At 37.7% G+C, this 21254-nt stretch overlaps 1 protein-coding gene across 2 annotated transcripts in view; it reads left to right on the plus strand.

The window, feature by feature from the left end:
* The window catches only part of THADA (THADA armadillo repeat containing), a 169210-nt gene that overhangs the window by 34022 nt on the left and 113934 nt on the right, over positions 1-21254 (plus strand). For both annotated transcript variants that reach the window (XM_040553566.1, XM_040553567.1), the window contains exons 23-26: positions 2877-3009; positions 5640-5753; positions 6888-7010; positions 7711-7802. In XM_040553566.1, coding sequence (XP_040409500.1) covers positions 2877-3009; positions 5640-5753; positions 6888-7010; positions 7711-7802 — 462 coding nt within the window. The remainder of the gene's footprint in view (positions 1-2876; positions 3010-5639; positions 5754-6887; positions 7011-7710; positions 7803-21254) is intronic.

Consider the following 21254-nt stretch of genomic DNA (forward strand, 5'->3'; position numbering starts at 1 on the left):
GAAGGGCAGTATGGAGACTAGGTTTACGAAGAATAGAAATCACCTTACATATATGGAAAAAGAATAATACTACCGCTCTAGTAAGAGAGAGAAACGGTGAAAGAAACCCCCCTTTTCCCCAGAGAGGAATAGATTACAGTGATTGGAAACACTGAATTCTGGATGTACCCGTGTAGAAAATGCTTTTGCTTATATGAAGTTTATGCCACAAACCGCCAACATCCAGGAAAGCCAGATCCAACTTGACCCTTTGTTTGTAACACACCATTAATTTTGGATAAGAGAAAATACAGCCATATGAGCTAGGGAGAGGGGTTTAGCTTTAACTTTGAATTGCCAGGCTTTTTGGAGTCATTGAAACTGACCACAGAAACTGTTTTGGGCATGTATGAAATTTTTATAAGCGGAAGACAGACAGACAGAAATTTGTGGAAAAATACTTAGCATGCTGCATCTTAAGTAATTTACATATCAAGTTACTGTGTAATATTTTAATTACCAACATCACTTGCTTGATCTAGAAATGAAAAGTTACTATTTTGTTCTGGAAAGTGACATTTGAGCTTTTGATCACGATTTTTACATTGTAAGCTTCATTATTCTTAAAATTTAGGGCCACCTGCTTCTTGAGGCGATACTCTTCTTGCCAGACCATAAGGAGATGTAGCTGCCAAATTGAAGGGAGTAGTCTCCTCCATTGCAAAGTCAATAGTCTCCAATTTTTATTTTTAATAATACTTCCACATTAAAATAAAAAAAAATATTTCATGAAATTGGGCTTTGGTAGGTTACTGAACAAGGTAGAATTACTTGTGGCAAGATCAAAGCAATACAGATCTAAGGGAGTCTGAAGTTTAGTGGATTTCAGTATATTTTTCTTCTTTATACTACTACTGGAAGGGGGAAAAACCCCTCGGTTTACTCAAGTATAAAATGTTCAGTATGCTGCATAGCAACTTTTAAATATTTCCTTTGTGCTTTATTTTGTGCTCTTCCGCACCACAGCAGATGTGAACACGCGTCCTGGAATGTTTGTTTTAATGCTGCGATAACATGCTGCAGAGATTAGCACTGATCTTGGCATGACTAAACAAAGACATTCAACTTCTGCCTAGCTCGGGAGGCAGGACCAGCCGCAGGCATAAGCAGAAGCAGCAGGTTTTGCGGGGTTTGTTGGCTTGGATGAAGAGCTGTAAAGCACAGCCTAGCTGTAGAGACCCATGGAGAAGCTCCCTAGAAGATTGGTTTGTTCTCAGCCCTAGAGTTGCATCCTGCTTCTGAATCCAAAGCTGGCAAAGGAACACAAGGTTAAAGTAACCAGGAGAATAACAGAGGGAAGGAAAAGGAACAAAAAATGACCTGTAGTTTCCAGAGGAAGGTGTTAATTTGATTGCTTCTATCACAGGCTTGGGGAAGGAAGTGGCCTTTTATGCCCTTGTACAAGGTGACATACCTATTGCAAAGCCAGGTTTCTCTTGCTTTCTGTACTGATGGTTCACATCCTGGCAACAGTTTTAATAGAGTGGTGGTGCCCCTAGAAAATGGGGAGAAGGCCTGTCAGCTGGGTGAGAAACCTATGATGGAAATCCTAAGGAAATTACTGGAGAGCAAAAAATCTGCTGTGGTTTCTGCTCACCTATCCGGCGCTTCCTGTGACCTCTGTTTTGAGCATTATTAATTTTTTGTTTATTTTGTAAAGGAAGAAAAGGAGGGTCACACTACGGATGACAGCCTCATTTACGGTCCCATATCAGGTTTTTAGCTTTCCTAAATTCTTGTTTTGTGGGAAGCAAAGAAGTGTAATAAGAGGAGTGTGAGGAAGGAGGTAGAAGATCTAGACCTCATGTTCAGTTTTGGTTTTCACATCATTACCTGCTGCATTTTAGCTTTACTTTTCATTCTTTATTACCGACACCTAGGCAGAAGACTTGATTGTGGCCATACTGTGAGGTCTCACTGCTTGATAATGAATTTAATTACAGCTTACGTTTTTAGGCAGGCCCTATGCAGTTAATTGCAGTTGTATTGCCCACAGTGATTAATTTTTTTTTTAGTTGTTCTGAGTGATGTGTCCTGTTAATAGAAATTTTTGTAACTATGAATGATCCTTTTGGAACATCGATGGAAGATTAATGAGCTGCTCTTTCACACTGAATATGCTGCATTTCATTGAACTGGGCAGAAGAAGGAATCGAAGTAGACTTGAGTTTTCCTTCTCCTTGAAAGGCCTTTGTTTTCAGGCAGTGTCAAGTTTTGTAACTGCAGAGAAGTATTTCATGACAGGAGAGCAATTTAGGTGCTTTAAGAAAAGTTTGACTTACTTAATATTTTAAATAGAATATTATGCCTTGTTTTTTATTCCATTCACTGCTCTGAGGTTTGCAGGGGTATTTCCGTAATCCATTCGTACTGTGAGAGGCTTTGGTTTTGTTGTGTATGGTTATTAATACAGTTGTATGTACTAGTTAATGTAAGGATCATACATCAGCTACCATGTGACAAAAAGGACAGGAGTTTTTGAAGTGTCTTTTCCTACACAGTAACTGATGTGTATGTGTCTTTGTTTTCTTCTCCAGAGTAGGATAATAGGTCTTGGTTGAAGAGAAGAGTTGCACTGCTGAATGACAGAGTCCTGCTTTTTGTCTAGTGAAATACCGTTTCCCAGTGTCACTTAACAAGAAGGGTTAAAATAATTTGTATTAACATTGGAAAAATGTAAAATTCCTTTTGAAGTTTATCTTATTTCTTAAAAATTCTGTGTATATGCTTGGGGATGTTTACATATAGAGGGAACTGTTTCTTAAGGTCACTAATTGCGCTGACTCTGTCCTAGTTTCTTATTTATTTGTTTCATGTTTCTTGTTTGTTTCACGTAGATGCAACAGTAGGAGTCTGCGCAAGATGCCAGAGCAGTGGCTAAGCTGTGTGTTAGAAGAAATCAAATCCTGTGATCCTTCATCGACGTTATGCGCAACCAGACGTAGTGCGGGAATTCCGTTCTACATTCAGGTACCAAATACTACTATTATGCCTGAATTGATACATTTTTTTTAATGTCCCTTCTGGTCAGTATGTATATATTTTCTACTTCACCCCCCTTTGGGGCAATTACTTTTTTTTATCTGCAGATTTTGGTAGTCTTTGTGCCACCAGGAAGCCAAATGTAATTAAGCCATGTTTGATGCTGTTTAGCAATCCTATGGACTCTTAAGACTGCACAGATTTTTGGCTTGTTGTTGATCCAGGAGCATTTCTAAAGCGAGAGCTGCAGGCTCAATGTGGCTACTATAATAATCCCTGCAAATTAATAAATTAATTCAAAGATTAAGTAAAGCTTTGTTACCATGTACGTCTGTGCTTTTTGCATGTGAAGTGGGAGGGTGCTAAAATATGAAGAGAAAATTATTGAGTTGTAAAATGGTGGCCTAGAAAATACTACAAAAAACTAGAGAAGCCCTCTCAGCTGTAGTGAAGCAGGATCAAGTGATGTCAGTCACTACTGGTTGGTGTGACATTGAAGTCTCAACACTTACCTCTTTCCATTCCTTTGTTTCGTTAAAGTGGACACGATTGCTTTCCTCTAAATTGACCTTCACGATTTTAATTTTCAGCCAGTTTTCTGAGACAGAAGTCCAGGATAACTACGTGATATGTAACTTTCTCCACTTGCTAACGCATATTCTCGGGCACGTTCCAAGAATGTGAGGGACTGCTGGGAGCAAGCTCTCACTGCCAGAGTAATCCGTCTTGCTTGTTTTCCACTCCGAGTTTGCCCTGAGAAAGTTGAGGCAGCCTGCTTCTGTCTGACCTCTCTTCTGTCAGTCACAGCCTACTCCTGGCTTTGCTAGATGTGTGCGCGCTACTTAGCAGAGATCAGAAGCAGAGCATTGGTTTTAGGGATGTTTTTCCTTTTAAACTTAAGCAGTTAAAGATTTTCCCTTTTATATCTGTAAAGTGTCTGCAAAACAGATTTGGTGACTTCATGTCTGCTGGTTTCCCCATTCACACCATGAAGTTTGAATCCAGTGGGCAGTAGCCAGCTTAATCCTTAAAATGTGAAAGAACAAACATCTTTGAATCAAATTTTCATGTAAAACCTAATGCTGTTCAATGCAAGAACTAGGTGGACCCAACAGTATCCCACTGCAGAAAACATTTGTGTAGTCTGCAGTTGGCCTATGTTGCTGAGTCCATATAGCAAAGCTTCCACTGTACCATAGCTGTTAGGATAAATAGGTCACATGCCTCAGTTCTGACAGCTCTGGAAGAGTATGAAGTTAATCTAGGCAAATAATGAGAAGGTTTGAAATTAACATTGGGGTTAGTCTGAAGTCATTTATTTCTGAACTCTAATTTTATTGTAAAGAAATTTGGTGGTACTCTTTGCCGGTAGTTCTGAACGTGTCTGTAGTACTCAGTAAAATGAATTAAGCCTTAAATAGCATGTTGCGTTTAGATAATAAAAATATAAATTGCAATGCATATGCTAACAGTACTGTAATAAGGTTATTTTATTAATGCATAAAATCAAGACTCATTGTGGTCTGTTTGCCATCTGCTTCCTGTGACATTTATTCTTGTTTTAGTAGAACACATCTGTTTTAATGATAATATGTAATTTTAAGGTTATGAACATATTAAATGACCTATTTAAAATAGAAATATGACTACCTAATAGTACAAAGGTGCAGCTCCAATCAAGGGGTGAGGAAATGGTAGGACAATGCTACTTACAGCTCCGGCGCTCCTAGGTTATGGAATCTTTGCTTTATACTTCATAAATACTATTTTTTCTTCCCTCTCTGTTTCTCCCATTCTTAAAGACACTGATAAAATGACATTGACTACATCTGGGTATCTGCCTAACCTCTATACTTCATTTGGCTTGAAGTTTTTCCGTTTGGTTGTTTTTAAGCAATGTAATGTACTATTAAATAACTTGTTTGAACTGATGCTGAACAGACTCTGGGCCCCAAAACACAAATGGATAATCATTTTTATTAGAAATAAGTGATTTATGATTATCCATTTGTGCTAAGTCAGACAAATTCAACAGGAGCTGCTAGGACAGAGCGAGAGACTGTTTTAACTCCAGTCCTGAACTGAAGGATTAAATTAGAGTATTTTCATCTCAGCTGGATATGTTGGCACCCATTAAACTGTTGCTATTTGGAGATGGATGCATCTCTTCTCTCCTTTCAAAAATGTGCTGCTTATTTTATCCTGTTTTGACAAACAGATTTTATTCTTTGGCCAGGCCGTGTCATCTTAAATACGTATGTTACTAGGCTAAAAAATTGTCCATAGTAGGAAATGCAAGCATGTATAATATGGCAGATACTTTTGCTGTAATAAATACTCTGATTATGTGTGTGATAACTTACATTATTTTCTGTTATATACAAAGAAATTTCTGTAAGCAGAGGTATAGTGCGGAAGCGGTTTTCTTACTTAAACATTGAATGCTAAGAATGCCTTGAACAAAACTAAGAGTTAAAACTGAAACTTGCTTTTGCAATTTTTTTCAGTCATGGTCAGAAGCTAGGCAGCACTATGATGAATATAGAAACCTGGAGCAGAACTAGCAGTAAACAAAACTGGCTAGAAATAACAGGGTTTTTCTATTAACTTTTCTGTAGGCTTTGTTAGCTTCAGAACCAAAGAAGAGCAAAACAGATTTGCTGAAAATGACCATGAAAGAACTGCTGTCTTTGGCTGCACCTTTGAATGAGCCATCAAGTGTCATTCCACAGGTAAAATACAGCATCTCATCAGAAGGCGAATGTCAAAAAAGTGTTTGCGTTACTTCAAACAATTAAGGAGATTATGAGTGCTTTTAATAGGTTTTTTTTTTTTTTTTTATTGTCTGTGGCTGGATTTTAAAACCTTTTGACAAGCAGACGTTATAGAATCGCTGGAATTTGCAAATGCATAAAATATTAAAGGGGATTGGACATAATAGTTTTTTCTAGTATAACAGATACAGTCATTTTCATTTTGAATTTGTGATCAGTTTACTGCTTGTAGTGTATTGCTAAACAAGCAGATGAGTAAACTTTTACAAGGAAATTAACAAGCAAGCATTTTTTTTTTTTACTTTTAGAGTAAACAAGTGAGTTGCATAAACCATATTTTATATAGTAAAAATACTATATGAAGAGTAATTTTTAAGCACAATTAGTAACTTCTGTAACTTAAATATATGTTTTTGGAATGCATAATAATTGTAAATTCAAGATCTTTATTTTCAAATGTGGTTATCAAATATTTAAATGTATTGTCAACAAAACGTGGCTTGGACTTCCAAACACAAAGATTAACAGTGTTCTAATGACTCTGCCAGATCTTCTGCTGGTAGAAATTTATGTAGCCTTGTCAAAGTCTGTGAAGCTACACAGATTACCACCTTCCCCTGCGGAGAGTAGAGAAATATCAGAAAATTCTCCATATGGTAAAGCAACCCTGGCTGTCAGTTTTAGCTTAATACTGTCCTCCTGTGAGCTGTAGTTTATTTTTTCTCACAGTATCTATTGCATGTCAAGAATGTTGGAAAAGATGATTCTAAACTTTGAAAGTTATTTTTACAGCCATGATAAGCTAAGGAAAAAAGAATGCTGGCCTTCTCTTGTAATGCCTGGACTGTATTTATTAGACAAATATATTTTTAAACCATAATTGTTTTTTAACAGTGTTTCCTGCTGTGGCATTTTAATCTGTTAGTTTTAACAGTATTCTGTATTTAGTATTCTTGTATTTAGTATGGAAAGGTGTAAACGTGCACATGGATTATTTTTGTTTCACATGTTGTTAAGGTAATTCACATGCATTAGGTTTAAGATTTTTCATTGAATTTATATTTTTTTCCTGTATTTCTCTTACCTCCACAGGTTCATGCTTTAAATATCCTGCGGGCACTGTTTAGGGATACACGTTTAGGTGAAAACATCATGCCATATGTTGCAGATGGAATACAAGCAGCAATTCTAGGGTTTATGTCACCTGTTTGGGCAGTAAGTTAATTCTTAATTTTGCTTCTATAATATAACAGGATTTATAGTGGTGCTTTTCCATGAAGCTATGGTTACATTTGTAAATGATAGTACTGCAGTTGCTGGAATGTCACATGTTGCAGTATTTTAAGATACAATAAAGAATACTGTAGACTTGCAAAAAAAAAAAGTCATGGTTTTGTTCACAGTTTTTGGTTTTGTTTGAATTTTTCTCTGTAATGTGAAGTGTTGATACTGACAAAAAGTAGAGACAAAGATTGCCTTCTAGATAAGAACACATCTGGCTTTTAAATTTTGAGTCAGTATTCCTAACTTGTAAGTACATTTTTTCATTCATTCTCCCTGTTACTTTCCTTTTTAATAAGAGAGTATTCCATATGGAATGTGAAGGTAGAACATTTTATGATTTGACGTGGATAGGGTGGAATCCTTTTAATCAGTAGAATCTAGATACATCCCCTATGTGAAAGAGAGACATCTCCAAAATCTGAGTTTCTGTTAATACCATCTTGATTAAGAGGAAAGATGTTATGAAATACTTGTTTCTCTTCTTTAATCCCTGAACAGTAGGCATGCACTGTCCTTCACTCAGCTGTTTTTCTTTTCAACTCTACATTAGTGGCTGTATTTAAAAAAAAAAAAAAAAAATTACAATTCAAAGGAATTTTTAAAACCACATGTTCTTTTTTTTTTCCTTTAGGTAAGAAATTCATCTACACTTCTTTTTAGTGCTCTAATTACAAGAATTTTTGGGGTTAAAAGAGAAAAAGATGAAAATTCCAAAAAAAATAGGTAAGCTTCACTTGGTACCAATTTTAAGTTTGCAAAACATGACCTTAGCCAAAAACAATTTGAAAATGTTGCTTGCTTTATGGATATATTTGAATCATGATGTTAGGAAAACATCTAGGTTTGCTTAAACTGTACTGCCAAGAAATAAGCTGTAGGGCTAAAAATACGTGCTGTTAAACACCAAGAGTTAGTTTGTACTCACGTGTGATTTCACAGAAAGGAAACGTTGCTCAGAGGTGTGGGTATCTGTGTCTCTCACAGATGTCCTATGTCCTTTGTGGTCATAGACTAGGCCTATGGCCCTCCTGAGGGAGAGAGAGAGAGGGTTGAAGGAGAGGGGAGGCAGTGGTCACTTGTGTGGTCCCTTATCTCTAGAGTAGGCCTGGAGGTAATGTTACCCATACTAATTTGAGATTTTTACCTTCAGTCACTTTACTCTAGAACATCCTATCTCTCCTGCACGTCTCTTTCCTCTAAGCTCCAAAAATGCCAGCTTAAAAAGCTGCTTCTTTTCCGAGGTATTCTTATACACAACAATATATACGTACATATATACATAGATATATACAATATATACAACAATATAAACAATATACACAACAATATATAGTTGTGCTCCAGGTCTTCTACTGTCTCCCTTTCTTATGTAAGACAATTGTTTTCTGACTCTAACGCTCTTCCCAGTCATGTGCATTTCCATTTCTCTTAGCTGTCCTGTTCGTGCACAAGCAAAAAGCAGAAGCTGGCTGTTGCAAGTAGGCATTCTCCCACCCTCATGTTTTCTTTGGCCTTTAGGCCTTTCCTTTAGCTTCTGCAGCAAATGAGGCATGTCCATGCCCTGTGCTCTGTAGCTGAGGCTCCTGCACTGGGAGGGATGCAAAAATAACCCCAGACACAGAATAAGCTTATTATTAAAAATACTGCTTGATAAGTCTGCGGGGCCACAGAGAGGTCACACAATGGATATTATGGTAACCATTTCAGAAATTCCTACTGGATTTTCAAATAATGGGGAAGGTGTGAGATTTCTGAGAGAAGGCAAATGTTACGACTTACCTTTGAAAATTTCTGCTCATTTTTATTCATTATACAGTGATTCCTTTTCTGTGTAGCTAATGTAATTCTCCTGCCCATGATAAGAAACCAAATGTCCTGGGATGATAGTAGTCTTTGTGGTGGCACTGTTTTAGCTCTTCAAAATACTTAATTAATTTCAGGTGTAATTAAAAAAAAAAAAATTAGTTACTACGCATATGTGAGTGTGAAGAAGTATAGGTGGAACATTAGAGGGAGATTTCCCTTAGAAGATAACTTTGTCCCAGAAGTGATTTGAGACGTCACCACTCTTACCGCTTGAAATAAACTCTGCTTTTCCTTACACCTAAATCTCTTTTTACCTAAACTTGGAATTCAGTTCCACAACCCCTGAAAGCCAAGTAGAGAAATAACAAACGTTTCTCATTTCTTGCCTTTTTGTTTTGTTTTTGTAACAAAATTTCCTTTTTTATTTTTTCATTTTTTCATTTCTCTATTGAGCCCTTACTGAAAGTGAAAATTTTATAAACCTGTATCCCAATGAAAAACTCACCAGTAACCTCTGCAGTGTGAGGGTAGACTTGACTTCTCAAATACAAGCAGTGTGGTGAGAGATGTGTAATCTGCGGTTGCTGTTTGTGAAAGTTGCAGAATAAAGGAAACCTAACTTCTATACATTTGAACTCCTTAAAAACTGTGTTAATTTTTTATATTACTGGCTCTGTCAAGTTGCTTCTCTGAAGCTTTTTGCTTATGGTGATTTGTTTGTAGTCACTTTGACCAAAAGATATTAAAGCTGGGTTGGCTTCTTTCTCTTTTTTCATTTTGCACTTTCTCATTAAACATTGTATGTCGTCAGTTCTGCCGTTTCCCTTGTGTAGTGGTCAATGCCACGAAACAAGGAACACAAAAGTACTTCTAAAAACAGGCCAGAGCGAGGCAGCAGGTATGAAAACGGAGGCAACCTCAGGTCATAGAGCATAGTTTAGGTGATTTGATTTCAAGCTTGACTCCTATCTCTACTGGAGGTATTAGTTTGGAAGGAAAATGGTGCAGAGGTGGTTTGACTATTCTGCTTGTAATGCTTCTCCCTCTTACACCAGCAGACATGGGTTGAAGCTACCCTGAGGCGTGCAGGTAGGGAGGGAGGTCTGTCGGTGGTGCGGTACCGGTAGGTGTCACCGTTGCTGCACGGCTGTCTGCAGCCACATCCCTGGGGTGCAACTGCACTTCGGCACTTCTCTTGGGGAGCTCTAATCTTGTTTTGTTTAGTGTTTTGCCAGAACAGAATTCATGTATTAAACCAAAGTGATCTTTTTTTTTTTTTCCTGCTTTTAAGTGTGGCAGTTTAACTTCAAAAGAACTAGCATTTCGGCAACTCGCATCTACAGGAACTTGTGTAAAAGTCATCCGGTTTTGAGATGCTTGTTCTGTTGCCTGCAGGTCATTCTGTTTGCATTAAGGGGAAGACCGTCTGTAGACACAGAGACTAAAACGCTGAGGCGGCTATCAGGGCCATGCATAGGTTTCCAGTTTGCCCTTCTGATTTTAGGGTTTTAAATCTGTCTCTCCCGTGTCAGCAGGGAGCTGTGTTATTGCTGGGCTTCTCTGTCAGAAAAAGGATTGACTTTCTCGTCATTTTCTCAAGAAGAGTTCTTATGAAATTGATACAGGTGGGGGGGAGGGGATGACATTCATGTAGACTTCCAGTGAGAAAGATTTTTTGGAAAAGTACTGGCAACTTAACTCTAATTCTGTGTTACTTTACTATTTTTTGTTTGTTTTATGCTTCCTTTTTAATTTTATCTCCACTAAAGTTTCACACATAGCAAGCATCCTTTATACAAAAGTCACAGGCCTATCAAGTCTTTTTGCTGCTTTTTGTTTGCTGATGCCTTTTGTTTGCCTTTGCCCTTTGCCTTCAATTCTGGTGTCATGTTGTCCATTTGCAATAGAAAAAAAACTGTGCGAAGAGGTCCCCCATCTCAGTGAGAGATTTAGAGGGGTTTCCTAAGTCTGCTGGCACAAGTTTTAAGTTGCATCTGTGGTGGCTGTTCGCACTGTTGAGCAGAGGCAGAAGAGGCACGTCGAGTGGGCTTTCTGGTCTTTGAGCGGGTACGAGGAAGGTCAAACCAGAACTGTCTTTCTGAGGACAAGGCAATACTGAACTATGCTAAAGAAGGTCCCTTCTCTGGAAGCTTGGTGTGTGCTTTGAGGAGACACTGGTTGAAGATTACCTACACATCATGGCTCCTGCTTCTTGGCTGTGCTGAGGGTCCCCTGCACGTGTTTGCAGCAGCAGCTGTGTTGGCACAGCTGGGGAGTGGAGAACTGGGGCAGTGAGGGGAGAGACATTTCTTGAGCAGAATTCTGTGCTGATGCCAAGCTTCGCTCTTAATGGTTCACTGGAAATTTGAAGGGACTACTCCACATCATGCAGTATAGGAGATGCAGTCATATCCTGTTTTCATTAAATTCTGTGTCTTTCTAATCTCAGCATGAGTAAAGAAATAATGAATTGGAAAACTAATACTTGAAAAATAACAACTGCATGCAGCTCTTACAAGTAAAAGAGAAAGCATGTGAAGACTCTTTACAGTGTTCTGTGCAACTCTACAGGTCAAGCATTTTTTCCTACTGAAAAGAAAGTTAGAACCAAAGAAATTTTTTAGTTCTGTTTCTTCCTCTTTCTGAGAGAGACTGTATCAGAAATTTTAACACTGCTTTGTGCGTTTATGCATGCATATTTGGCTAAATGATGCTTTAAATTCCAGAAAATTTGCATTTTATAAATGGTTCTGTTAACACCTGTAGGGTGGTTTAGTTTAGTTTCTGTTTACTTGATTTGGAAGTATAATTTTCTTAAACATTATGATCATTTCAAATCTGTGAGACCTTAAGTGAATTTTTAGCCACACAAACGCAAAATACTGAAGTAGCTACCACACTATCAACTTCTACCCATTCTCCAGTCCCACTGCCATTCAGCTTTTAGTCCTGTTCTCCAGCAGCTGTGGCCCCAGTGCTCCAAGTGCATCCTCCCACTGGCTTCCCTAGCCATGCTGGTTCTCCGGAAGCACCACTCTGAGGAACGTGTCAAAAACCCAAGTACTGCACTTGGCTTAGTACAAATTTGTTGAAGCAAGACTTTGAACAGCACTGAGTGTGGTAGACTGGAGAGCCACCTGTGGCAGATGAGCTCTGCCTCTCGTATTTTGATTAAATTGCTGTTTCCAGTCTTGTGTAGTCAATTCACAATGTAGATTTGCTGATCCCATTCACTTCTAAAGAAGCTGGGGTATAGTGTGTACTTTCTGTTCTGTATTTTTTTTTCCCCCATGGGTATTATTTAGCATTGGTACAGATCACAATTCATCTAAAGTAAATGTTTGCTCTAGTTGATGTAGGCTCGTTTTCATCATATGAAGAGATTCTAAAAATAAAAAGGAATATATATTGTGATAGTTAATGCACATCTGTACATGAAAGTCAAAATAATTTACATATAAAGTTAACTGAAATTAATTCTGAAATGTAATTAAATTTCTCATCATAGAGGAATTCTTTTCTAGCCAAATACATTACAGTAGCAGTAGTGATACTTTCACCTACATTGTTACATGCTTACACATGGGCTATATGTATATATACACATGCACATATACATATATACTTTTATACACACACACACGTATCTGTGTGTATATTTATTTGTATGTCAGAACCCTTTTTGGTGTGTAGTCCAGTGCTAATTAAATACACTGTTGTCTGTTATTAGACAAAACTCTTCTTAGCAAATATCTACTATTCCTGGCTTTTATCTTTTCTCAAGGGTGGGCATAATCAGAAATTGTCTTGGAGGCAGTTTGCCATTTGAACTAAGGCATGCTTCAGTCTTTGGAGCAATAAAAAGGGATTGTCCTGGCTTATCTGAAAACTGAAGTTTTTTGGGTTGGCATATGAATGTTGCAAAATCCTCAGAAAGAAGAACCAATGGCTTCAGAGGCTGGGGTTAAAAGAAAGAGCAGGGGGAGGATTTCACTTGGCTTCTGACCTTGATGGAGGAGGTTTGAGTAAGGAAAAGCTTTAACTCTTTTGATTAAAAAGCTATGTTGTAAGCAAGGCTGAAATGGTACAGTGCAACCTCATGATTTTTACCTGAAGTAACTAGTGCATAATACAGTTTGCATTTTTGAGGGGAAAAACGGTCTTAGGTATTTTGATTTTAGTGAAGGGAAAATGCATGTGCAGAAAAACACTTAGAAAGCTGTCAACACACATTTTACATTGAGTAAATATTCATGCTTTTAGGAACATGAGTATGAATGCAGCCATGTTCTCAGTATTGGTTTAAATATGTTTGAAAAGAAATGAGCATTTATCGTCACCTACATAGTACTTCTTTAAGTCTTCATTTTCACTGATAGCAATCAGTAAACGTTGATGGCTATCGATAGCTTTAAGCACTTGAAAAGGAGAAACTTATGTAATTATAATAAGGTAGATGAAAACTATGTAGATATGAACAGGTTTTGAAGATGCACTACAGGCTGTGAGGCAGCCAACATGCATGACTGCCCTCTACTTTCTTTGTTTTTATTGCAGGTTGAGTGTTCAGCACTTCTCAGTAAGTGGTTGCTTGCACGCTTGAAGGTCACTAAATAGGACTAAATTAGCTTTTAAAAGCACTGATTTTTTTTTCTTGCATATTGACATGTGCTTGTTCCTTAACATTAAGGCTTTGTGTGAATGCTAAGATTTTAAGATACTGCAGTTTACACTGTGAAGGTTTAGAGGAAAAGACTGCAAATGGAACACTCCAGTGCAAACCTTTCTTTTCCTAATATTATCCCTAAGTTAAATTAATCTGGTATTATTTTCCTTTTCACCAAGCCACTTTAGAACTGTAGCTTCAAGTACTTACAATGTATTTTATGTACGTGATTCCTGTTGAATGTTCAACATCTTCCAACTTCACAGCTGAAAAGTCTGTTTTAGGCAGTGGAGCACTGTCAGTCTCAGTGGCGGCCTTGTTAAAACATGGGCAGTGCAGCATACCCAGCGCTGACAGGATTTATCGGGTGGGCCTGTGCGTGCCTACAGCAGAGTGGCCTGTAGTTCTTTGGTTTGAGCTGAAACAAACTTTGGTGGCACTAATCTGGTCAAGCTGTGATGGCACACCGGTGTTGGAAAATGGGGTAGCGCTTTGGAGAGTTTCAGTTGAGGTGAAAGTATGGCTCTACTCAAAACACTTGCCTCTGAGCTCTGTGTCTCTTGGACTGCGTGCTGCAGAGGGAAGGGTTGGGATTGCTTTATCTTGGATCGCCTTAGTGCTGCTTCCACAGCAGCTGAAATGTTGGGTCCGTGACTGGGAGTTTTCAGGATTTGTCTGAGCCAATTAAATGCCCCTGCTCTGTACTTTGCTTCTAGCTCCTTCTGCACCACACTTTGCAGCCTGTCCCCTCCTTGCCACCTTGGCTGTTCCAGTGAATAGTGATTGCTTGCAAAGTACTCATTCAGGATTTGGGACATGGAATTGTCTTGTGAGGGGGTTGTTTTGTTTAAAAATATATTAAAAAAAAAAAAAAAAAAAAAAGGAAAGAAAACTTTCCCTTTTCTGCCTGCCAAAAATAGGCCACATATATTTTGCTCAGGTTTTTTGTTTTTAATGCTCAGGCTCTTTTTTATTGACTTTGACAGATTTAGAAGACAATCTCAGAGCTGTCTCAAGAAAACATGCAAAAGTTCAGGCTGAATCAGATAACCATGCTGGCTTTCACTGATTAACAGTTCAATAACAATATGCTTGTTTAAACACTATTTTGAACAAGCTTCCTATTCTGAAGTGCCTTTGTAATAGGAATAATGATGATAAGGTGATATTAACTTGTAAATTTAAGATAAAATTTGTGAAAGTTTTATGTAGAAACAGATGCAAATTGAGAACAAGCTCCTAAAGAAATATGTCCCCCTCTTTGCTCCCCCCCCTTGTTACTACTTCAGTTATTCTATTTGTTTCACTACTCTACTCTAAAATCCCTTGCAGCAGAAAAAAATGACTGTTCTCCTTGAGGTTGAGGATGTCCCTATATGATTTCTGCTGATTTTAGGAGTGCAAGGCATGTATTTGTCTGAAATATGGAAAATCTGCAGAACCATTTTTACTTCAAGGTTCTGTTTTGTATACACAGAGTCAAAAAACACCCAAATCCCAGCCAAATCTTTAGGACCTAAACACACACTTACAGTATTGGGCATGTGCAACTGTGTGTCCATGCTCTCCTCAATAGGGAGGAACTTCATAATGTGCTGTCTTAAGTTAGAGCCAGAGAAAAGCTGAATATGGTAAAGCAACCTGAATGAAAGTTTGTCCAAAGTTAATGCTGGCCTGAGGTAACCTAATCCATTCGTTTCAAATGAATGAATTAGGGGCATAATGCTTCTACCAAGTGAGTAAAATGTGTTCAATGGAACAAAAATTACTGTAAGCCTAACCGCATGAGTCGACAATTCAGTTTCTGTTGTAGTGATAAAAATTTTCATTAATATGAATTGATACAATTATTCTATTTTGTTCCATGCATGACGTATACGTCAGTTATTCATGACCTTCACCATACTAAGTGATAAGCAGCTATTCTTCACAGAATATTCCCATATAGAGATGAATAGTGTGGGTTGTTTGGAGGTAAAATTTACAATGCTAAATTTGTGGCAGGAGATTAAAGATAATAGCTACATAGGCAGTGATTGTACAGAACTATTAGAGGTTTTCTAGAGATACATAGATAATACTTCTGTGTGTGTATGTGTATATACACACATACACCTGTACACACTCATGCAAATACCATTCAAGCTTCAGAAAAATAATTCTCAAATTATTTATTATAGATGTTTTATTTCTAACTGTTTATATGGTTTTACATATATTTATACATACACATATATATATCAAAATTGGATGTTGATTAATATCCTGATACAGGTACCAGGTTGTATATGTGATGTTGGATTTAGTTGATGTTCCCTATTTTTATTGTGAGTCCATTGTGCATTTATTTCTCTTGCTGGTACAACAACAATAGTGCTTTTGGAAAAAGACTTGCTAGTTATTTTAGTAAACTGTGTGTTGCATAATTACTCCTCTCAGTCACACTTTTCCTGAAGTATTTGTTCTACACAGGTGCTCTTTCCGTACCTGATTACACAAAGGGTATAATAAATAGCAAAACAAGAGGTATAAAGAAACTTGTACTTAAGAGATCAAAGCAAACCAGGCCATGCAGTCCTTTGGAAATCTTGGCTAGCTCTCTTGTAAATAAAAGTGCTTCTAAAGCAGAAGGTATTTAACTACTGTATTTATATAGGCTTTGATTGACAGTTCAGTTATTAACCTCATAAAAACACAGCAACGTAAACTAGTAAGAATGTTTATTCTAGCACTTCTATCTGAAGGAAAATGAAAACCAAGATATAGTGGCATATTCTTAGTTCCTTTTAAGTATTTATTTTAGGGCTGTGCAGCATAAAAGAATGTTTTTTCAAGTCAGTGAACTTAAACTATTTTGCTCACTGTTCTGGGATTTAGGTATTTTTAATTCTTTATAAAACAAACGTTAAATTTATTGTAGTTAGAGTCACTGCATCTTTATTGAAGGTGCAAAACCAAAATCTTTATGATGATTCTTCTATCCCCTTCATAGTATTTTTCATCTCACGTGGGGTAAAAATTAAACCTGAATTGGTTTTTGTAACTAATTTGATAAGGTTACAGAATTGTTGGCACTTAGTGTTGCTGAAGAGGCATCCTGTATCATGTTAGGTCTAGAAAAACAAGTATGCAGTAATATTTTATATCCTTGTTCTTGGGTTTATTAGCTGATATATTGCACCTTTCTTTAGAATTATTTTTTTCCAGCTTCATTGTGTCTCTCCAGACTTCTGTCCAAAACTACATGGCTATTTTTTCTTCTATGGAAGCCCTAAACTTCTCTTAGGCATGTGAGAAGTTTGTTTTAAAGTACTTTCTCCTGAGAAAATATGTAATTTCAGAAATTTAAGTCTTAGATAAGTTCCTTAAAAAAATTTTATCCCAAGTGCAACTCTGGACATTTATATAAAATCTTTATTTCTAAAGGATCTTTTGTGTTGCTGTTGTATTTCGCTCTTAGTAGGAGTGGTGATGAGTCTCTGGATGTCATTCAGAGGAACTGCTAATCAAGAGCTTTCATAAGTATATACTCTTTCTGAATTAAACTATTTTAAATGGTGATTTGTATTTCATATCAAGCTGATATTTAAAATATTACAGTGTACATTGTGCTGAACTTAAGACCAAATTACTAGCACTTTTTGAAAAATGGGTAAATTTCAAGAATCTTTTTCTTAGCAGGAGCTAATGTTTGCTGAAATTGCAGTAGGTAGTGATGGGGGCTATAAATACAGGAAGATGAGAAGACTGATCTGATGAGAAGACATGCTTAAAGCCATGGTGCTGGAGTGGAATGTATTTGGTGGAATCGTGGAAACATTGACTGGAAGGGGGCTACTTGATTCCCATTCAAAGTCTGACTCTCAGCAAGAGCAGATCAGGTCAGCAGCGGCTTTGGATGAGTTGAAGACCTCCAATGTGGAAATTTCACAACCACTCTGTGTGACATGCTGCAGCTCTGCTTTACCTGTCTAAGTGCAGATTTTTTTCTTGTTGCCCAATTTAAAACTCCCGAGCTGTGATTTGTGACCATGGGTTCTTTCTATACTATCTGCAACTACCTCCTCTCTGTCAGATGGAGCAAACCTGGCTCCTTCAGCTTCTCACAGAGCATGTACTCTAGAGCCTGTCCATCAGAGCAGCTGTTTGCTGGACCCCGTCCTGTTTTTTCTAATCTCTTCTGAGCGTGGCAACCCAAAATTGGATGGAGGATTCCATGTGCAGCCTCAGCGTGCCAAGTAGAGGAGGACAGTAACTTCCCTTGATCTGCTGCCACATTCATCCTAATGAACACAGGCCAGTATGTGGTTTGCCTGTTTGCCATGAGAACGTGCTATTGGCTCACACTGAGCTTGGCATCCACTGTAACCCCAGGGTTCTTTGCTGCGGGGCTTTTACTGTGCCAGCTGGTTTTCAGCCTGTGCTGATGCTTGGGGTTATTCAGCCCAGGTGCAAAACTTTGTCTTTCTCCTTGTTGAACTGCATGAGGTTTCTGTTGGCCCAAACCTCAAGTTTCTCAAGGTCTGTCTAGACTGAACTTCTACTGTTTGGTGTTTGACCCATTCCCCCTAATTCAGTGTTGTCCACAGATTTGCAGAGGGTGTTTTCTATGTCATTAACCAAGTTGTTGATAAAAATGTTGAAGCATGTAGAGGCCCCAGTATTGACCCATGGAGTATTTTACTGGTTACCGGCCTACAAGAAAGCACTGAGCCACTGATAACTGCCCATTGTATTCCATGTATGTACTTCCTCAGCTTCCAAATGAGAAAGCTGGGAGAAACTGAACCTGGTTTAGTGTTTTCCAGTCCATTTTAAAATTTGCTGCCATAATAAATATGAAGTTTAACTGCTTTCCCTATGAAATACGAAGGAACAGATTCCAAAAGTGGTTTTAAAGTTAAAAGAATTGTTTTATCAATTGTCACAAATCTGCTTGAGTTCCATCTGCTTGAGTACTCATCAGACTCTTGGATGCATTTACAGATGAGTTTCTTTAGGTGGGTTTCTGTCAGTTATTTTTTTTATGGATGTGAGACTCTGAAACCTGGCAAGTTTGGATTCTTTTCAATGGCACGTACGCTCCCTTCCCAAACTCCATTTATAGTGCTTGGCCTGGAATTTGCGGATTACCTCCTTGGCTGACCATAATGCAGTCATTTTAGGGTAAATTTAAGATTCTGCTCCCTCTTTCCTCAAGTGAAACATGCTAGTGCAATTCTTTTGGAGGCTTTTTTGGTTTCGATGTTTTAAGGAGGTGCGAGCCACCTGTTTGTCTGTTGAGAAACACACTGCGGACTTCAATTTTCTTTAAAAAGAAAGGAGTAAAATACAAGCACGTTTCTAAGGGTATTTGCTGTGTGCCTGAAACTTCTGTAAAGAAGTTTGAGAAATTCTTCCGTGCTCTTCCAGTGTGCATGTGTGCGTTTTGGAATCTGCTTGCATATAGTCTTAGTCTGACTGATGACAGGAAGGGTAGGATTTGAGAAAACAACTCGGCACCGGTTGAACTGCATGTTTAAGCAAGGATTGGAATTTCCATGTGGATCAGCATGGCACAAAATCATAGGAACACATGACAGTGAGGGTCCTGCGGGAGCATTGACTAAATTCTTCTAATAACCAGGCTTGCTATACTGTTTCTTTCATGAACTGATCAGGTCTCATCTGAGAAACAATTTGCTCTTTTCCACTATTCCTGGGGGAAGACTCCGGGAATGCCCTCTTCCCAAGCAAGACTTCTCAAGAATCTTGCTGCTTTGATCATTAGAAACTTAACTTGCAGCCTATATTTATTCATGGCCATTTAATACTCATTTGTTCTTATGCCAGCATTGTTCTTTATTTCAAATAATTATTTTCTCTCCTGGTGCTTCCCTTGAGGTATTTGTGGATGTCAGTCATATATTCCTTCTATGTTAATATTGCCAGACAAAACAAGCTGAGGTCTTTAAATCTCCTCTCAAAAATTTGTTTTCTATTCCCTTGGTCATGCAAGCAGCTTTTTTAAGCATCTCGCCTAGCTGGAAATTAGGTCTGATGTATTCAAGTACATCCTACTTCATAGTTGCAGAGTGGCATTAATATTTCCACGTCCATGCTGACTGGATCAGAACTGATGTGTTACAGAATCACTCTTTCCCTTTTTCTTCCTTTTCTTGATGAGGGATCTGAGATACCAAGTGGTACAAGCTTGGATCTTTTTGCTGTTTCCAGCTGATGAGGTCCAAGTTGTAACACATTTTTAATTAGTCCTCATACACCTCATACGTGCAATCTTTCTGTCTTCCATTAATTTCATGTCTTTTTATTGTTCCAGTCCTGAAGGATACCTAAGTTCTTTTGTTTCGTAGTATTTTAATCTTCCCTCTCTACAGACAGAATTTTGTTTCATCGATGGATTTTCATTGGCACTGTCTTATTTCGTTTACTGTGGTCTTCAATTAACAGTATTGGCCCCTACAATGGATTAGGTCCAGCTTCAAACATGTTCTTCTGGGTCTTTTTTAAGCCCCGTTCGTTCTCTAACTTAACTGTTCTATCTAATGGCTTGCCCTAGTTGCAGCGTGTCATATATCTTACTGTCACTTGTATAGATTATACGTAGAGTTTAATCTGTTAAACCAAAGCTGTAGCTCCACCGTGGACCTCATGTAAATGTTATATAAATTTTTCCTCAGGCTACTTCTTGCTGTTTCCTTTTTTTTTTTTCCTCCATTTATTTATTTTTTGTTTGTTTCTTTTTAACTGTGAAGGAAGGATGTGAGAACTGAATGTCTGCTCAGAGCTGTTGGAGCTTCCACACTTTTTCCTTTTAAGCAAATCTTGAATAACATGTTTGCAGATTTGAAACATTTCATTTGTTGATATAACATTCAGGAGGCTTGTATTACCAGAACCTTTTCATTTCCTTTGTCTAGGAAAATGATTATCTGTCTTGAGTAAGGTATGGGTTAAGTTGACACAATTTAGTTACAAATATTTCTGCATGTTGCATTTCATTCCCCTTTATCTTATTTCCTTCTCTCTTCTTTTTCAAGTTTATTTTTTCCCTAAATTTCTGTATATTCTTGAGGCCAGAATAAAGGTCTGTAGTTTTCAGAATCGTTCTTCCCACCAGCACTTGGAAATAACCTAAAATGTTATATATTTGCTTTCCCTGTTGTATAATACTCTTCTGTCTTGTTATGGTTTAAAATTCACCATAGAGGTTATCCTTTGAGTTGGTTGTGGTAAATTCTTGAATTTTGCTTCCCCTTCAGTTAGGATGACTTCTGTTTTCTGTACCTTATAACCTTCAGTTGTCCTGTCATGAAATGAAGCTGTCAGGTTCTTCAGTGATACTTAGGGAGCAAACACTTCATTTAACTCTTAGGGCATGTGTAGCTGAACTGGCTTTGGTCTTTACCATAACTCCGTTATAAAATAATGTCATCCATTCTTTCTTGGTGTTCTTATATAGTTGAAGAAAATGCTTTCTATTTATTTTTTATTTTATTCTGAAGTAAATCTTTGTTAATAGGGAAGTAAATTTTTTATATTCCAGGGGATCTACTTTCTTAACAAATGATAAAGAACAAGACATTAGCAGCATTTTTATTCAAAATGAACACCAAAGACCCTTGCTGCCCTAAGAAGATTTGTAGTCTCTAAATCTCAGCAGTGCTAAAATGAAATACGAACAGATTTACTGCAAATGTTCT

This window comes from Cygnus olor, chromosome 3 (assembly GCF_009769625.2).
Source record: "Cygnus olor isolate bCygOlo1 chromosome 3, bCygOlo1.pri.v2, whole genome shotgun sequence".
Classification (NCBI taxonomy): domain Eukaryota; kingdom Metazoa; phylum Chordata; class Aves; order Anseriformes; family Anatidae; genus Cygnus; species Cygnus olor.